This window comes from Triturus cristatus, chromosome 11 (genome assembly GCF_964204655.1).
Source record: "Triturus cristatus chromosome 11, aTriCri1.1, whole genome shotgun sequence".
NCBI classification, from domain to species: domain Eukaryota; kingdom Metazoa; phylum Chordata; class Amphibia; order Caudata; family Salamandridae; genus Triturus; species Triturus cristatus.
Window position 1 is genome coordinate 859,455,200 of NC_140594.1, and position 15,882 is coordinate 859,471,081.

The 15,882-nt window shown below is 46.7% G+C and overlaps 1 protein-coding gene across 2 annotated transcripts in view; it reads right to left on the minus strand.

Annotated features, from left to right (window-relative positions):
- The window catches only part of SNORC (secondary ossification center associated regulator of chondrocyte maturation), a 308,685-nt gene extending 293,492 nt beyond the window's left edge, over positions 1-15,193 (minus strand). Inside the window, exon 1 of one of the 2 annotated variants that reach the window (XM_085634694.1) lies at positions 14,946-15,193. In XM_085634694.1, coding sequence (XP_085490820.1) covers positions 14,946-15,171 — 226 coding nt within the window. In that variant the 5' untranslated portion in view covers positions 15,172-15,193. The remainder of the gene's footprint in view (positions 1-14,945) is intronic. The other variant, XM_085634695.1, reaches the window with a different exon arrangement.
- Positions 15,194-15,882: the final 689 nt, after the last annotated feature.

Genomic DNA, 15,882 nt, shown 5'->3' on the forward strand with positions numbered 1-15,882 from the left:
GGAGGCGAGTACCGAAGACCAACCCAAGGGTCCTTGCAGAATAGGGGAGGAAGGGCGGGCCGTGAAGGAATCTGCGGCTACAATCATCTCTACCAGATACATCGTTACCGAAGGTAAGTAACTCATACATCTGATAGAAACTACTAGCCACAGGTTCCTTCACGTAGAATAGATACCCTAGCAATACCCACGGGGAAGGAGGGTCTGCGAAAGGACCCCACCAACCTCGCCCCGCCAGGCCAAGGTAACCCCCCACCAGCAGAACCCCACCGACCCCAAGGGGATGTAGGAGGGAAAGAAAGCTGAAGAAGCTCGTGCCCTCACAGCAGAGCAACCAAGGCTAAGGACGGAGAGGCCGAAGCACCCCACTCCCCCACAAGGCAACACAGCTGCCGCTCAACGCCAAGGTAGGAAAGGCGGAAGAAGAAGAAGCTGCGAGGGCCCAAGAAAACGAGAGAAAAGAAAGCGAACCCACTCCAGATGGAGAGCAACCTGCCAGCCTGCACAGCGCCAGCAGTCAAGCCGCCAGAAGCAAGAAGAACAGCCCGAGGCCCCAGGAAGGCCGAGTAGGTGACGCCTGGCAAGGGAGAACACAGGATCATCCCAGACCTCAGGACAGGAGCAGGGAGAGGAGGAGATGCCTGGGCACACCACTACGAGTGGCCGCGCACACGACCTCAGGAAGCAAAAGCAACCTACCTAAACGCCATGGAGAACAAGCACCTGAAGGCGACCAGAACCCTCTAGCAGAGCGCAAGCTATATGACAGCTACCACTACCCTACATAGGGTACGTAAAGTCCCAAGATATGGGAACTCTCTTAGAAAAGAACTTCAGCAGCAGAGGAAAAAACAAAAGAGCCACGGGGAAAAAAACAAGCCAGCTGAAGGCTTGACAAGCAGCCCAAGCAAAGCAGAAGGCCCAATCTCAGGGCCAAGTCTGCGCAACAACTCCTACAGAATCCATACACCATCAACACAAGGGCCGTCCAGCAGCCAACAATGCCAAAGTCCCAAGGAAGGACGTAAACGGCCAGTAAACACTCCATAGCCAGAACAACTGGCCTAAGAAGGCCCAGAAGCAACCCAACTCAGAAGTCACTGAGGAGGTGGAGGATAAGCCGGAGGAGGAGGACGGAACACTGCCAAGAGCCTTTGGATGGCGGAGTCGGCCAGGGCATGGAACAACAGGCTGCCATCAAACGGAAGGTCGATGATTCACTCCCAAATATTCTCAGGGAATACTCCGTCCCGAAGCCAAACATGGCGATGGAGAGCGACTGAGGAAGCCATGGCCTGGCCCAGCACCTCTGAGATGTCCAGAGCAGAGCGGAGAATAAACGCCGCAAGCTCCCGGCCATCCAAAGCGTGATGCCGTAAGCCCACTGGACCAGACTCCTGGGACGCCGCAGATCCCAGAGACTCAGCCGAGTCCCACAAACAGGAGGAGACCTGCGCTGGTCGAGGCGAACATGCTACGTCCTCAAGAGTCCAGCCAGCGGGCCTCTCGGGACGGCGGAGTCAACAGTGGCGGCAGGGAGGGAAAAGCAGTCCGCAAAAGGGGACTGGCGGCTGAGGGGTGAAGGGAAAGACATGCCGGGTCACGCGGTGCTGGGAGGTGCCGGCGCAGAAGATGCTGAGGCACCGGGTCCCCTGAGGCAGAACGACTCCAAGCCCCCGTCAAGGAAGAAAGGAGTGAACCTTCAAATGGAAGTAAGATTTCCCTCCCACCAGAGCCCTGGTGGAGGACCTCCAATAGATGGTCCGCCGGAAGGTGAGCCACCGGGTAACCCATGCGCAGGATGCCCACAGCCATGGACGGCTGCAAACTTAGGCGGTCTTCCCCGAGGCCAAGCGGGACGGGCAAGGGCCAGACCTTGAAGTCAGAAGGAGCCGAAGAATGAGGGGACCTGATGCTCTTCCGACGAACACCTCTGCCTCAGGAAGGGCAGGGAGCCGCCCTTCGATGCCGGTGAAAAAGCCACCACACGGCGACCAGTCTCCGGGGAGGACGACACCAATATACAGCCTCCCTTCGGAGAAGAAGGAGCGTCTGAAGACGAATCCGCGGTACGACCCCTGCGCGGAGCCGTAGAGTCCGCTGCTTGAGGTAGGACGTCGGCACCAGCCGGCGTCACTGGACAAGGTACCTCCAAGCCACCCCGCACCAGACACCGGAGTAGAGCTGGAGCCGCACCGGCCTCGGGATGGTGCCGGAATGACGCCGACCCGACCCCTGCCGAGGCAGCCAACTGCGTCGGGGAACGAGACGGGCCTGGGGAGTGGCACAAAGCCCTCCGCCAGCTGCGGCCCAGAATGAGGCGAAGATCGCTCGGCAACCCATGTGGCAACGCCAGGGACAATTCAACCTCCGACTCGCCTTCCGACGAGGCAGCCACCTGTGGGGAGGGACGAGAGGGGCCCAGAGAGGGACAAGGAGTCTTCCCTGGGCCTCAACCCGGAGCGGGACGAGGAGGGTCCCCCGACCCCTGTGGCTCCGCACGATCCAGCTTCTGCTGGTGCCGTAGCGGCGTCACCTCAGCCTTAGACAGGACCACCTTGTCAAAGGACCGAGAGGGGCTTGGGGATGGGACCCGAGCCCCGGCGACCTCCCGCGACACCACAGGGACACCCGCAGGAGTTTGCGGTGAGGCAGAGACACTGTGGCCTGAAGGAGGTGCCCCAGAGGAGTCGCACCACAACAGTACCACATGCTCCAAGCCTGGATCCGAACCAGTCGGCGCCAGGGCTGGAGCCACCGGCGGCAGCGCAGAGGACCCTGCGCAGGGTGAGGGATCCGCCGACGCCCCAGGAGGAGAAGGAGGAAGAGACGCCAGCGAGGCCTGCAAAGCCACAGCGTATGTGTCCATTTGGACTCTCGATGCCCCAACACCGGGAAACGGTGGATAGGACGACACGTGGGGCCGCATAACCCGTGGAGAGTCCACGCCCCCGGTAGGCCGGAAACCAGCCCCCGGGGACGAACTGCGACACTTACCCACCGGGAAGCGACGCTCACGTGACGTCGGAGAAAGGCGAGGACGACAACCACGGCCATATCTGAAGCTGTCCACCGAAGCAGACCGAGGGAAGGACGTCAACCTGGAGAGACGCACCAAGAGAAGTTTCATCCAGCGCTCCCGCCGTTACTTCGGCTTCAAATGTTGGCACGCCGTACAAATCTGTGGTGCCGTGATCCTCCCCCAAACACCACATACAAATGAGGTGAGGGTCCGTCGCCGACATAAGACGCCCACAAGGCGTGCAAGATTTAAAGCCCGAAGGCATTCGCACACTGTTCCACCAAAGAAATGGAAGAAAAAGGGGCCCTAACAGGCCCGTAGCAAGGATCGGATCCGCGTTGCACGCGGAAAAGGAAAAACTGACGTAGGCACGCCGGGGAGGGTCTTATGTGACCTCGCTGACGTCACGTACGTGAACGATGCCTGGGCAGAGTAGCGTGATGTTGCCCCACCCCCACGCGCAGGGATGCTGTGGCAAAAAAGGTTCCGGATCCAGTCTCACGCCTGGGGATAATTCTACGTGAAGGAATCTGCGGCTAGTAGTCTCTATCAGATAGCTAAACTATGTTGCTTGGCATTCAGGTGAGCATAAGTTAATCGCAAAGGCTAAAGAATACCAGACAGGTGGCCCTTCCTAACATCGAGTTGGGCTTTACCTCTGTCAAATTTATGTTCAGCTTTCTTTGCTTTATTGCACTAAAGTAACCAGAAGGCAACAATGCTGCACCACACAAGCTTGCAATTGCACTGAAATGGGCCGCTTGCTGCGTAAGAAAGTGCTCAAAGTTCACCTCAGACACTGCAATTGCTCAAGTTTCTTTCATAAGTAAATGAACGTGAGTGCCCAAAGCTACAGACAGATGGAAATGAATCAGAACTTTGACACTGCTGCCCTCCATCTCGGCTAATCAAAGTATGTTTCCATGTAACGATAACTATTCAGCACTTACCTGTTTGGGGGAGAAACGGAGCAACTCACATCAATGGAGGGCGATGGGAGATGGTTTGCGTACAAAAAGTGGGATTTTACATTACAATGATTTTTTTATAATACCTGCTTACATCACATAACAGATATCCATAATTTGAGACACAGGTTGATTAGGTAATTTGCTGAAAAATAGTAAAGTTATGGGCAAGTGCCTACAACGAGATTAGTGCGTAGGTCTTCAGGTTTCAAGAATAGCCACTGGGCACCATCTCGTCTATACCTCACGTGGATAAGTCCTACACTTGATACTAAGACCTGGCAGCGGGCAGCAGTAGTACAGATCCAGGGTATATCACTCTGCAGAAGACTGTGGCAGAGATATAAGACCATGTCCAAGCAATTTAGCAGGAAAGTGCAGATGTGAAATAAGTCAAAAAGTGGGTGGATGCACAGGATCTGGAGTTGACATTTTGAATAATGGTGTTACAGCAACACATTTCCTTGCCTTGAACAACTATAGAAAAATAAGTTAAAGCATTCAAATTTGGCAAGGGAGGACTGTAAGTGTTAGGTATCATTAAATGTATCATAGCTGAACATAACCCATGCAATGAACAGAAACACAGACTAGATGGACACAATTCATACTCTGATAAAGGCAAAGGTTCAACTCAGTTAAAAAGTTCTCAAGGTCAAAGTTGCCTATGATTTACGGAGGAGGATATGGGATAAAGATGGCTTCTCTCACATGGAGCGTTGCTATTTCCACCTTAACTTGCAAAGTGACCCATGTATTTTGCATCCAGACACGTCTTCACTATAGTTATTACATCTACAGCACTGGTCAGTCCATCTGTAAAGTTCTGAAGACACATTGCAGGATCAGAGGTATACTTATAATTGCTTAGACTGAGGGCCAGGTCAAAGTTCTCATATTAAATCCCCAGGAATAACTTCATTCCCGGTGTGAGTACAGTGGTGTATTAAAGAAGGTCTTATATTAAGAGTACAAATTTAACCAGCATTGAGAAAGCAAATAGGTCTGCATTTTTTCATATTTTTGAATACATATGTAATATGCAAACAAAAATTGACAAACATATATACAAATAAAGGAGTAGGCCATCAGCCCAGGCACACCAGCCGTGGCATTGAAGAGCCCTCCTTTTCGGGTGACTTTGCATATTTGATCATGTTAAGAGCTGCCACTCACAGTGCAAGAGAGTCAATGGATGAAGTGGATTGACCCATTGCCTGTTGCTCTATGCTGTGTGAAGCAGAAGCAAAATGTGAATGACGCCCGACAGACCAATAGATGAGGGGGCTATCTGTAACCCAGGTATCTATGCATATGCCTAATGTATTTTTATTAAACGTTTTCGTAAAAACCTAAAGCTGGCGATACAACTCACGTTGTCTATGCCAGACCTAAAAAGGCGGTACAAAGAAGCATAATTTGGGCTCCAGCTGAAATAGAGTACCCACCAACGGCAGGGGCGCCGGCACAGGTAAGAGCAGTGGGGCAAGGTGAGGTGGGAGCAGGGGGAGGGGAGTCGACAGATGACAGAATAGGTATAATTAAATAAATAACACCTATACCATCATCCGTCGGCTTCCCCCCCCCGATGCGCCCCACCGCACCGCACTTGCCTGTCGCCGCTGCCCAACAGCTAGCTTACTTTGTCTCCTGCCACACTAACCACAACTCATAACACCCTGTCTACAAGGGCCTTCCTCTTTGTCCATCTCCCAGGACAATCCCACATGGAATTTAGAATAGACCACATCCTTCTCCCTGCCCCGGCGTTACACATCCCATTAATATGACAGCACAACTTATAAGGCAGCCTGCAGCACTGAATACGGTCTTGGGTGGGTGGTGAATGGTCGTGCTCCTTCACATGTGGTGTCAGAGGTAGAGGTGCAGGAGTCATCTCAGCACTTCTGTATTATGAGCTACAATAACATCAAACCATGCATTCGGAACAGGATCATGGATTTATGCCCTAGTCGCTGTCTTTTTGAACTAATAACAAAAATAAATCAGACCATGGAAAACGGCGATGACGACAAAGTGCACCACATAGGACAGCAACGTCAACCTACATAGTACAGCTTTTAATCTAACAGGCTTTTTTAGGTCTCGTCTAAGCATGTCATGTGCTGTCTCTTCGAAACATGCTGTATCTACTTTGAGGGGTTTCACCACACCCACCGCTTACCATTCGTTGTTTCCTGTGCATTTCTAAATTCCTTACTTTTCAGTGGTGAAATGTTGCTCTTTGTCCCGCCTTTGGGTGTGTTGTTCCGTCTCACAGAGACTGCCCCTGTGACATATCGCCCTACTCCTTTGTTTATTTATGGTTTTATCGAGGCACTCTTTTTTCTTTAGGCTTGGCTTGTATTTTTGCGCATTGTTTAGAGAATTGCTCCTGCTCTGTTTACTGCTTGTCCCCAGAGGCTCTCCTTCACACCCCACCAGCTGTGCCATTTACTGTGAGCCTCTGGTTGGATCTGAATTACTCCCCTGCCATTTATTGCTTATCAGTGGCGGATGCTCTGACTTCACAAGGGTTGGCTGAATAGCGCTTTATGACCCCGCCTCCTCATTGGGACGCCAGCAGACACTGTTAGACCAGACCAGTAAAAGACCTGTTAGCTCTTTGCAGATTTTTTTTTTTTATACACAGCGCGAACTCGACCCGTAAGTATTGGAGCGCTTTACATGAGCACCAGTTAAGTTACACATGGACAAGTTATTTTTTGGTATGCACAGGGATATTAAGTGATTCAGTAAGACGCTTGAGTCGGCGGAGTGAAAGCTGCTCTTGTCACCTGCCTTGATGCCTGTGTGACCCCAGTTGCCATGGAGCCCATGATGCAGTAAGGTGACGGTGCAGGGCCCATGGCCGAGCAGGTTCTTGCCCGTCCGGGGCCCACTCTCTGATGCAGGATGCCCTGGTGCAGCTGCTAGAGGCGCGGCCCTCGGTGCCATCGTGTTTCCTGGAGGAGCTCTGTGGGTGCGTGGCACAAGGCGGGCTGGAGACACAGAGCACTGAGCAGGTGCTGTGGCACCTGCTGCTGGTGCCTTACACCCATAGGTTAGGTGGCTGAGGAGTGAGGGGAGCCCGGGTGTAGCAGCCCCAGAGCATGCATTAGTTGCAGAAGCCTCTTAGGGGTGCAATGGGAAATGTAGCACCAATGCGTACACTGGAATATGTGTATGCCGAGGACAGCTGGGATAAAACCTGTCAACTTGTCAGATAACAAACGTTTTGAAATGTTTTCACAAATTAGTACTTTGTTTGTGAAACACAGTCCCAGTCTAGATACTTTAATATGGAAGCCGCTCCGTTAAATAATGCCACCCCACCTTCCAGTCCATTAATGGTAGTAAGATTTTCCCTTTGCCTAAGCTACACTCACTCATGTTTTTTAAATGGCGAAATATACTTGACCTCTCTTTAGCAAACTGTAGGTTCGCTATATGTTATCTCTTCAGAATGATGCAGCAGCTTAATGCATTCCATAAACTGCATGTTAGCAAAAGCACAGCTAAGACATTTAGCATGTGCCTGTGGTCTACTGGAGTACCGTAAGGGGTAGTAAGAGCTATATAAAGGCATAAACCATACTATGCAAATGCGAGGACATGAAGGCGGGCATGGAGTTTCTGAGAATAATGTGTCAGAGAAGACGATGTGAAGTGTTCTGATTGAGTAGGGTGAAATATGACCTTATTTTATTCCAGGGGATGCCTTCCTGCATCTCGATTCAAGCGGGGCTTTTTTCCAAGCATTGATGAGTGAAGCTTGTCCATTAGTGTATTTGTGTTCTGCAATCCCTTTTAGTTTCGTCTGTCATCGGAGTATTTGTTGCTTAAGTAATGTGGCTTTTTATTTAATTTATTTGGGATTTGTTTCACTTACCAGTCTGTTAAGATGGGGAACAACCTTTACAACGCAACTATTACAACGCACTACACTTACAACGCAATTTTTACAACGCAACATCCACTACAACGCATTCCATTACATCGCATGACACTACAACGCATTTTTAAAAACTACCTTTACAACGCATTCCATTACATCGCATACTACCTTTACAACGCATACCATTACAACGCATAATATTACATTAAAACCCCTACACTATCCAACACTTACCCTACTGTTGCACCCCCTGGAGTAAGAATAGTAATTTTTACCCCTATACTATCCAACACTTACCCTACTGTTGCACCCCCTGGAGTAAGAATAGTAATTTTTACCCCTATACTATCCAACACTTACCCTACTGTTGCACCCCCTGGAGTAAGAATAGTAATTTTTACCCCTATACTATCCAATACTTACCCTACTGTTGCACCCCCTGGAGTAAGAATAGTAATTTTTACCCCTATACTATCCAACACTTACCCGACTGTTGCACCCCCTGGAGTAAGAATAGTAATTTTTACCCCTATACTATCCAACACTTACCCTACTGTTGCACCCCCTGGAGTAAGAATAGTAATTTTTACCCCTATACTATCCAATACTTACCCTACTGTTGCACCTCCTGGAGTAAGAATAGTAATTTTTACCCCTATACTATCTAACACTTACCCTACTGTTGCACCCCCTGGAGTAAGAATAGTAATTTTTACCCCTATACTATCCAATACTTACCCTACTGTTGCACCCCCTGGAGTAAGAATAGTGATTTTTACCCCTATACTATCCAACACTTACCCTACTGTTGCACCCCCTGGAGTAAGAATAGTAATTTTTACCCCTATACTATCCAATACTTACCTTAAATGCAATGTAATATTATGCGTTGTAATGGTATGCGTTGTAAAGGTAGTATGCAATGTAATGGAATGCGTTGTAAAGGTAGTTTTTAAAAATGCGTTGTAGTGTCATGCGATGTAGTGGAATGCGTTGTAGTGGATGTTGCGTTGTAAAAAATGCGTTGTAAGTGCATGCGTTGTAAAAGTGTGCGTTGTAACGACATACATCTTGTTAACCCCTTCCCTGCTCATGACGGAACCGTTCCGTCATGAGCCACGGTTGCCGTGTGCTCATGACGGAACGGTTCCGTCATGGCAATCCTGTCGGCGGCCGCTCCGCCTGCGCGGCGCTGTTTCCCCGCCTGTGCGGGGCGACAACGCAAATGGGCGGAGTCATGACGGAACCGTTCCGTCATGAGCACAGCTCAACTGTGGCTCATGACGGAGCGGCTCCGTCATGAGCACAGGCCCGCCGCGCTGCCCCCCCGCACCCCCCCGCGCCGCGGCGGAATTCCCGCCGCGGCGAAGGGGTTAAGATATAGTTTGAAGTAGTTTCCAAGCTTTGAATAAAGGTTCCCATACATAGATTTTGGGGAAATCACTTTATATTTGCATACCTACAATATCCTCATATGTCCGTTACATCAACCATTGCTGCGGTTTAGAGCTATGCTACTTTTCTCTTACTGGAGCCTAGCTGTCTCCTTTCTCAACACAGCTACAAAGTATTCAACTTTCTCACTTGACTCCAGACTCTTGGTCATTATATTGTTGCTGTTTAGGGGTAAATAAGTTACTGCAGATGGCTTCGGAGGTTAAATGAGTACTTTTAATCCTTTTGGTTATGTTCACCATGGAAGCGGATTGGGATGCATTCTCTCCTTTTTTTTTTTTTTTGTAAAATGAGAAGCTTGCAACTCCGAGTCTGGAGTAGCAGAAAACGGTTGAATACTTTCTATTTGTGTTTAAAAAGGTGAAAGCTGCCCTCTTTGAAAGAGAATCTTGGCATAGCTGTAAAGATCTCTGTAGATGCTGAGACCAGCATGTGTGCCTTTTGTTGGTAGTAAACGTTGCGTGAAGTACACTAAATTACCTGTTGCGAAGCTTCCTACTGACACTGGAACCTAGTTTGCAAGCTGGCAAGTTATTGATATTGAGCTACCTTTGCTGTTTTTATTGTTAAGTTATGTTAAAACGTACCATTTGATACAGAAAGAATTAAATGATTATTGTTGGCAACAGTAAAACAACAAGAGATCTGGGTGAGCCGGACCTGGTAGCTTAGTGGACTAATGCAGCCATTGAAGGGGCCTGTGTTCGACCTCATGGTCACAGGTTCGAATCCCAGAAGGTCCACTCAGCCTTTCATACTTCTGAGGTCAATAAAATGAGTACCATTGAGTTGGGTAACAATAAACATCTATTATTCAGCGCCAAGATACCAGTGGGTGAATGTGCACTTTACAAATACAAATGTTATGATTGTGTTTCCTTCAACATTAAAATAAATTAATTTCAAACACATCGAATGCAATATTTCCAATGCTAAGTAAAGCTTTATGAAGATTTTGCGACACAAGATGCGCTAAGACACTAGTCAATGAAATATACTTATTAATGATTAAACTTCAAGCGTGAACTACTTTTCATTTTCATATATTAAATGACACAATGTCTCACATATTTAATAACATCTCCCTCGTATAACTAATTAAAGATATGTTATAGGCCTATTGCTGGATTTCAAGCTTATCTTTTTTATACTGCACTGTAATAAGCAGCGTAACTGTGATGCCATATAGCAACACAAGGTCCTAAAAATGTCCTTTTCTGAAGATATATTACAAAAGAGAAGCACTTTTGTCCTGTTTGTTAGCTTTACTTTGATGTCGTATTTTAGTGCGTTTTTCTCCTGAAGCCGCCCATGTAACAAACACGGCGTTATATTGAATCATTCTCAGTTACCTGCTAGGACAGAGGGGTTGTTTGAAACCGACTATTATATTGATTGGACCGCAGTTACCTCAAAGGACAGTAGGGTTGGATGTAAATAGTGTTACTTCTTATTCTGCCTCATATTTATTCTATTATGTTTTTGGGCGATAGTTTGTGAACATTTGAAAATGACTTTATATTTATGTGCCAACAGAGGAGAGGTGGTGGTGTAATGGCTACCGCTGCCAAACTTGGAGCTGGGGAACCAGGTTCAAGTCTCCGTATTGGCTTAACATCCTGTGATTTTTGGCAAATCACTTCTTACTTTCTAGCTGCCTCTTCTTTCTCCGTCTTCCTTTCTATAGAAATACATTTATTGTTCAGTTAATTAAAACCACAACAATAGCAACATTAAACAAATATACAAAATAACAATAAAAATGGGATATATCCCTTTTTGTGTTCTCTAAAGACAAAACCATTTCTTATCCTAATATTTACACTTCTTCCTGTATAATGTAAACACAACATTTGCCTAATTAAAACAATATCTCAAGTATTACATCAAACAACCATTTTACCAGGCAAATGGCCTTATGTTGAATGATCCTTTTACTAAATTCTGAGGCTAATCAAGGTTCGACTAGGCTGCACAGGAGCATTTTAATAAATCAGTTCCTCAAAGGTAAGTGGTTCACTTAGCATAATCTCCAATGTCACATCTCATAACCGTTTAAACTTGCCACTAGTCTTTATTTGATATTTCCTCATGTTTAATTAGGAGTTTGATTAACCGACAGTTAAGCTGTGGATCTTCCGGATCTAGACATTTTAATATTGCAGTTCTGCAAGAGCGTACACCTCTTTTATTGAGTGATCCCCTTAACACTTTCCGGCGATCCTCACCTAACGCTGGGCAGATACAGACTAAGTGAATAAAATCCTGCGTTGGTGCTCCACAGAGACAGGATTTTGGGCCCTGATATTTCCAACGTGGCTGGTCTGCATTTGATGGCAATTTACCAAAGCAAATCGCTATAAATTTGGATTTTAGATGGCAAGAAAATGGCTGATCCCAATATGCCCTCCTTTCTTGTAGTCCCTCCTTTCAGCCTCTCCTCCTTGCAACCTTATTTCCAGTGTTTCTTTGTTTCTATCCTACATATTTTAGCTCCTTTCTTCATTTCCTCCTTTCTCACTTTATTCTTCATTTTCTCCTGCCATAACTCTTTTCTTTCTTTTCTCCTTCTCCTCATAATAATACTCAACGCCATGCCACATAATACCGCCACACACCATGCCACATAATTCCACACAAAATCACACAAATCAATGCCACACAATTCTGCACCACACAACATAATTACGCTCCACATAACACCACTAAGCATCCCATAATTACATTACACATAATTACACTCTACTTAATACAACATAAATACACCCCACATAAATGCAATCTATGCCACATACCAGCAATACACATAAATGCACTACACATCATGGCAATTCAAATAAGCATAATTTCACGTTTTTTAGAAATATGAGAGGCAACACAAGTAAAAAGCTGTATATAAGTAATACAACACAGGAACAAATTTCCAATTGATACGAAATATTCGCAGTGTTCAGATGTTCTTTTTATTCCATGACGCAGTGCAACAATGTTCACAGCCAACGCGTTTCGCCCAAGCATGGGCTTTTTCAAGGCACGCAATAATAACCGTAGATACACAAACTATGTTCCACAGATATCGTAGCAAAAGGTGTAGGTAGAATCAAAATGAAAAGTAGAGCGTAACCGCACAAAAGTCACAGAGTACATCCAGGATAAGATTTCGTAGGAAGTCCTAGTGGTATTAGTTTTCAAATGGTATTTTCCAGGTGTACCATCGGGGGGTCAGTAACGCCGCTTGCCGACACGACGGCAAGCGGCGTTACTGACCCCCCGATGGTACACCTGGAAAATACCATTTGAAAACTAATACCACTAGGACTTCCTACGAAATCTTATCCTGGATGTACTCTGTGACTTTTGTGCGGTTACGCTCTACTTTTCATTTTGATTCTACCTACACCTTTTGCTACGATATCTGTGGAACATAGTTTGTGTATCTACGGTTATTATTGCGTGCCTTGAAAAAGCCCATGCTTGGGCGAAACGCGTTGGCTGTGAACATTGTTGCACTGCGTCATGGAATAAAAAGAACATCTGAACACTGCGAATATTTCGTATCAATTGGAAATTTGTTCCTGTGTTGTATTACTTATATACAGCTTTTTACTTGTGTTGCCTCTCATATTTCTAAAAAACGTGTTGTATTTGTGGCCTTACAAGCAGCAGGCCATTTGAGGTGGGCAATACTAGCACTACTGCAAGGTGACAGGTCTAGGCTGTGCATTCGGATATAACCTAGCTGCTTTTCTCTTTTAGCCATATAAGCATAATTTCACTAAACGCCACACAATTTCCCACCACACAATTCAATTCCACACATTTTAAATACACACCACATAATTCCACACCAAACCACATATTTGAAATACACAACAGAATTGCACAACACGCCACATACCTCCAATACACAGCACATATTTCCAGATCATGCCAAAAAATGTAATGCACCACATAAATCAACTCCATAACATGCCACTACGCAACACACAATACCGTTCCACATAATTCCACATAGTTAACTACATAACACACATTCTCATTTACATAATTCCAATACACTTAATATGATTTAATTACTACCACACAATTCCACGTCACACGATTCAACCACAAACAATTCCAATACAACACATCTCTCTCCCTTGCACTTCTACCAACACTGTTGTCTCTTCCCACATAACCACTTCCCCTCCGATCTCTCTCTCACTCTCCCGCTAAACACTCTCATATCGGAATACCACTTGAAGTCTCTCACTCCTCCCTCACACTACCGGTCTCCTCTCTATACTGACAACTCACAAATGCTATCTTCCTGTACCTCTCACACTGAGCACTAGTCCATCTCTCACCTCCCCTCTCTAGATGCTCCTTCCACTTGTCCCTCTAACTCTGTCTCTCTCTGTCTCTCTCTCTCTCCTACTCTTTCTCACCCATCTCTCTCGCACTATTCCCGCCTCTCTCATGTGGTTAACTTGAGGTCTTCAAGCACAGTTTCTATCCAGTAACTTTGCAAAGTTTCCACCCCTCAAATCCACGCTCTTCTCCTCTTCACAGGGTGTCTTCTTGCATACACAAATCCTCCCTCTTTATGCGTCTGTGGCCTGCTCGCCCCTTCTTTCTCTCCTTCTCACACACTTTTTCTGCTCCTCTGTCTCAAGTTCAATAACAGCTTCCAACACAAACTACCTAAACCTCTCAGTCTACCTATCTATTCTCTGAAGCTCTCACCACTATCTCTTCACCCTGCCGCATAATTCCACTACACAAATACACTACACACCACACAATTCCACATCTAACAATTCCAATACAACCCTCATAATTCCACTCCACAAACATCCACTACACTCCAAAACAAAACACATAGGTAAAAAAAAATTCAATTTACAAAGCCGATAGCTATAATTCTTACAAATGAGAGACCTACTGCATTGCAAATGCTTGCTTTTTTTGGGGCGCCTCTTCGAGCCGACTAGCATCTAGGCGCTGTCCGTGCTAGTACATTAGGAAACTGACATACAGCAAGACGGGCGGAGGGTTGGGTATATGATTTGATAATGTTTCCTTCCTAAAGTCATATTATGCATTTAATGACTAAAACGTTCTCTTATATGTACAAAATCTGCCCTGTGTAACTATGTGTGGCAAATGTCGGATGTTATCTGCTAAAATCGTACCTGTCGATTTATTGTAAAGCGCTCCGATGCCCAGTGGGCCTGGTACGCTCTATACAAGACGTCTACTTATTTTTATTTTTTATAAAAAAACTTGATTTCTTCACTTAGCGCCCCAAACTCTATTACTAAAACTTCCAAGCCAACAGTGCACAACCTGGAAGTTCCAATATTCATCTCTGGTAAGATGTTATCATTTCTAAGACACCCCAGTTCTGTGCGTACCTGTGTGCACTAGACATAAGAGGGAGCTTCCCATTGGCTCTCCAGGGCTGTGAACACCCCGCGCGCTCTCGGTTCGAACGTTCACAGGAACGACTCACCCTTTCACCCCGAGGCCGAAGAAATGAGTGACTTTGAGGTACGAAACAGCGTCAAATGGCGTTGCCCCCAAGCGCAGAAGTACTTCGCATTATTAGGGTATTTACCTGTCAGCACAGTGGGGACCAGGATTCCCGACAGGGTAAGCACCAGGAGCACCTCGGGGCGGACCATGCTTCTCCGGTGATGGCGAGAGGATGTGGGTGCCGATGAAGCAGGAGGGCCCTCCAGTGAGTGTCCACCCAGGGGCAGAGTTTGGAGAGCCGCGGGTACAATGGGGACTCTGTGCCCCGCGCAGACAGCAGAGCCCAAAACCAAACACTCAAACATCATACAGTCCTCCGGCGGGCTGACGCTGCCTCGCGCCCCCTCCCCGTTCTGCAAATACACACACAGCTGAAGGTGCAGGGAGGTGTTAACTAACTGCAGCCCCCCTCCCCGACAGCCAGCGCCAGGCAATTTTTTTTCGGATTGGTTCGACATATCACAAGAGGCCTTAGAGTGCATAGATGGAACATAGCAGCAAGAGAGGTAAAGGTAAGTTAGCCTTGTAGGATGAGCAAGAGATGCAGGAATGTGGCTGTATTCTGTATGCACAAATTTAAATTCCTTAGTTTGTGATGCCTATTAGTCAAGAGCCCATAAAACACATTAATTGTATTACATTTAATAGTGAGGCCGAAAACCCTACTGCTACTAGGTTTTTGGATTGCAATTGGATTTACATAGCGCCTTGCTGTGTATGGCACTTGAATCATTCTTGACAAATATATTGTATTCTGTACTCACTTTAAAGGCTTTGGACCAGTTTATTACAACCATTGGCTTTTTTTTTGCTCTGAAACCTCAAGCCATTATCTTGAGGCATTGTCAATCACATCCAGTAGCGGCTCCTCCGCTAAGGCGGAGGAGTGTCGACTCACTGCTTTTTAGCAGTGAAATAAAGAGAAAATAAAATGTTAAGAACTTGCAGTTTTATCATTTTATTTTCTCCTACTTCCTCAGCTTTGCGTGAGAGGGTGGGGGCAGGGAAGGAGTGGTAGC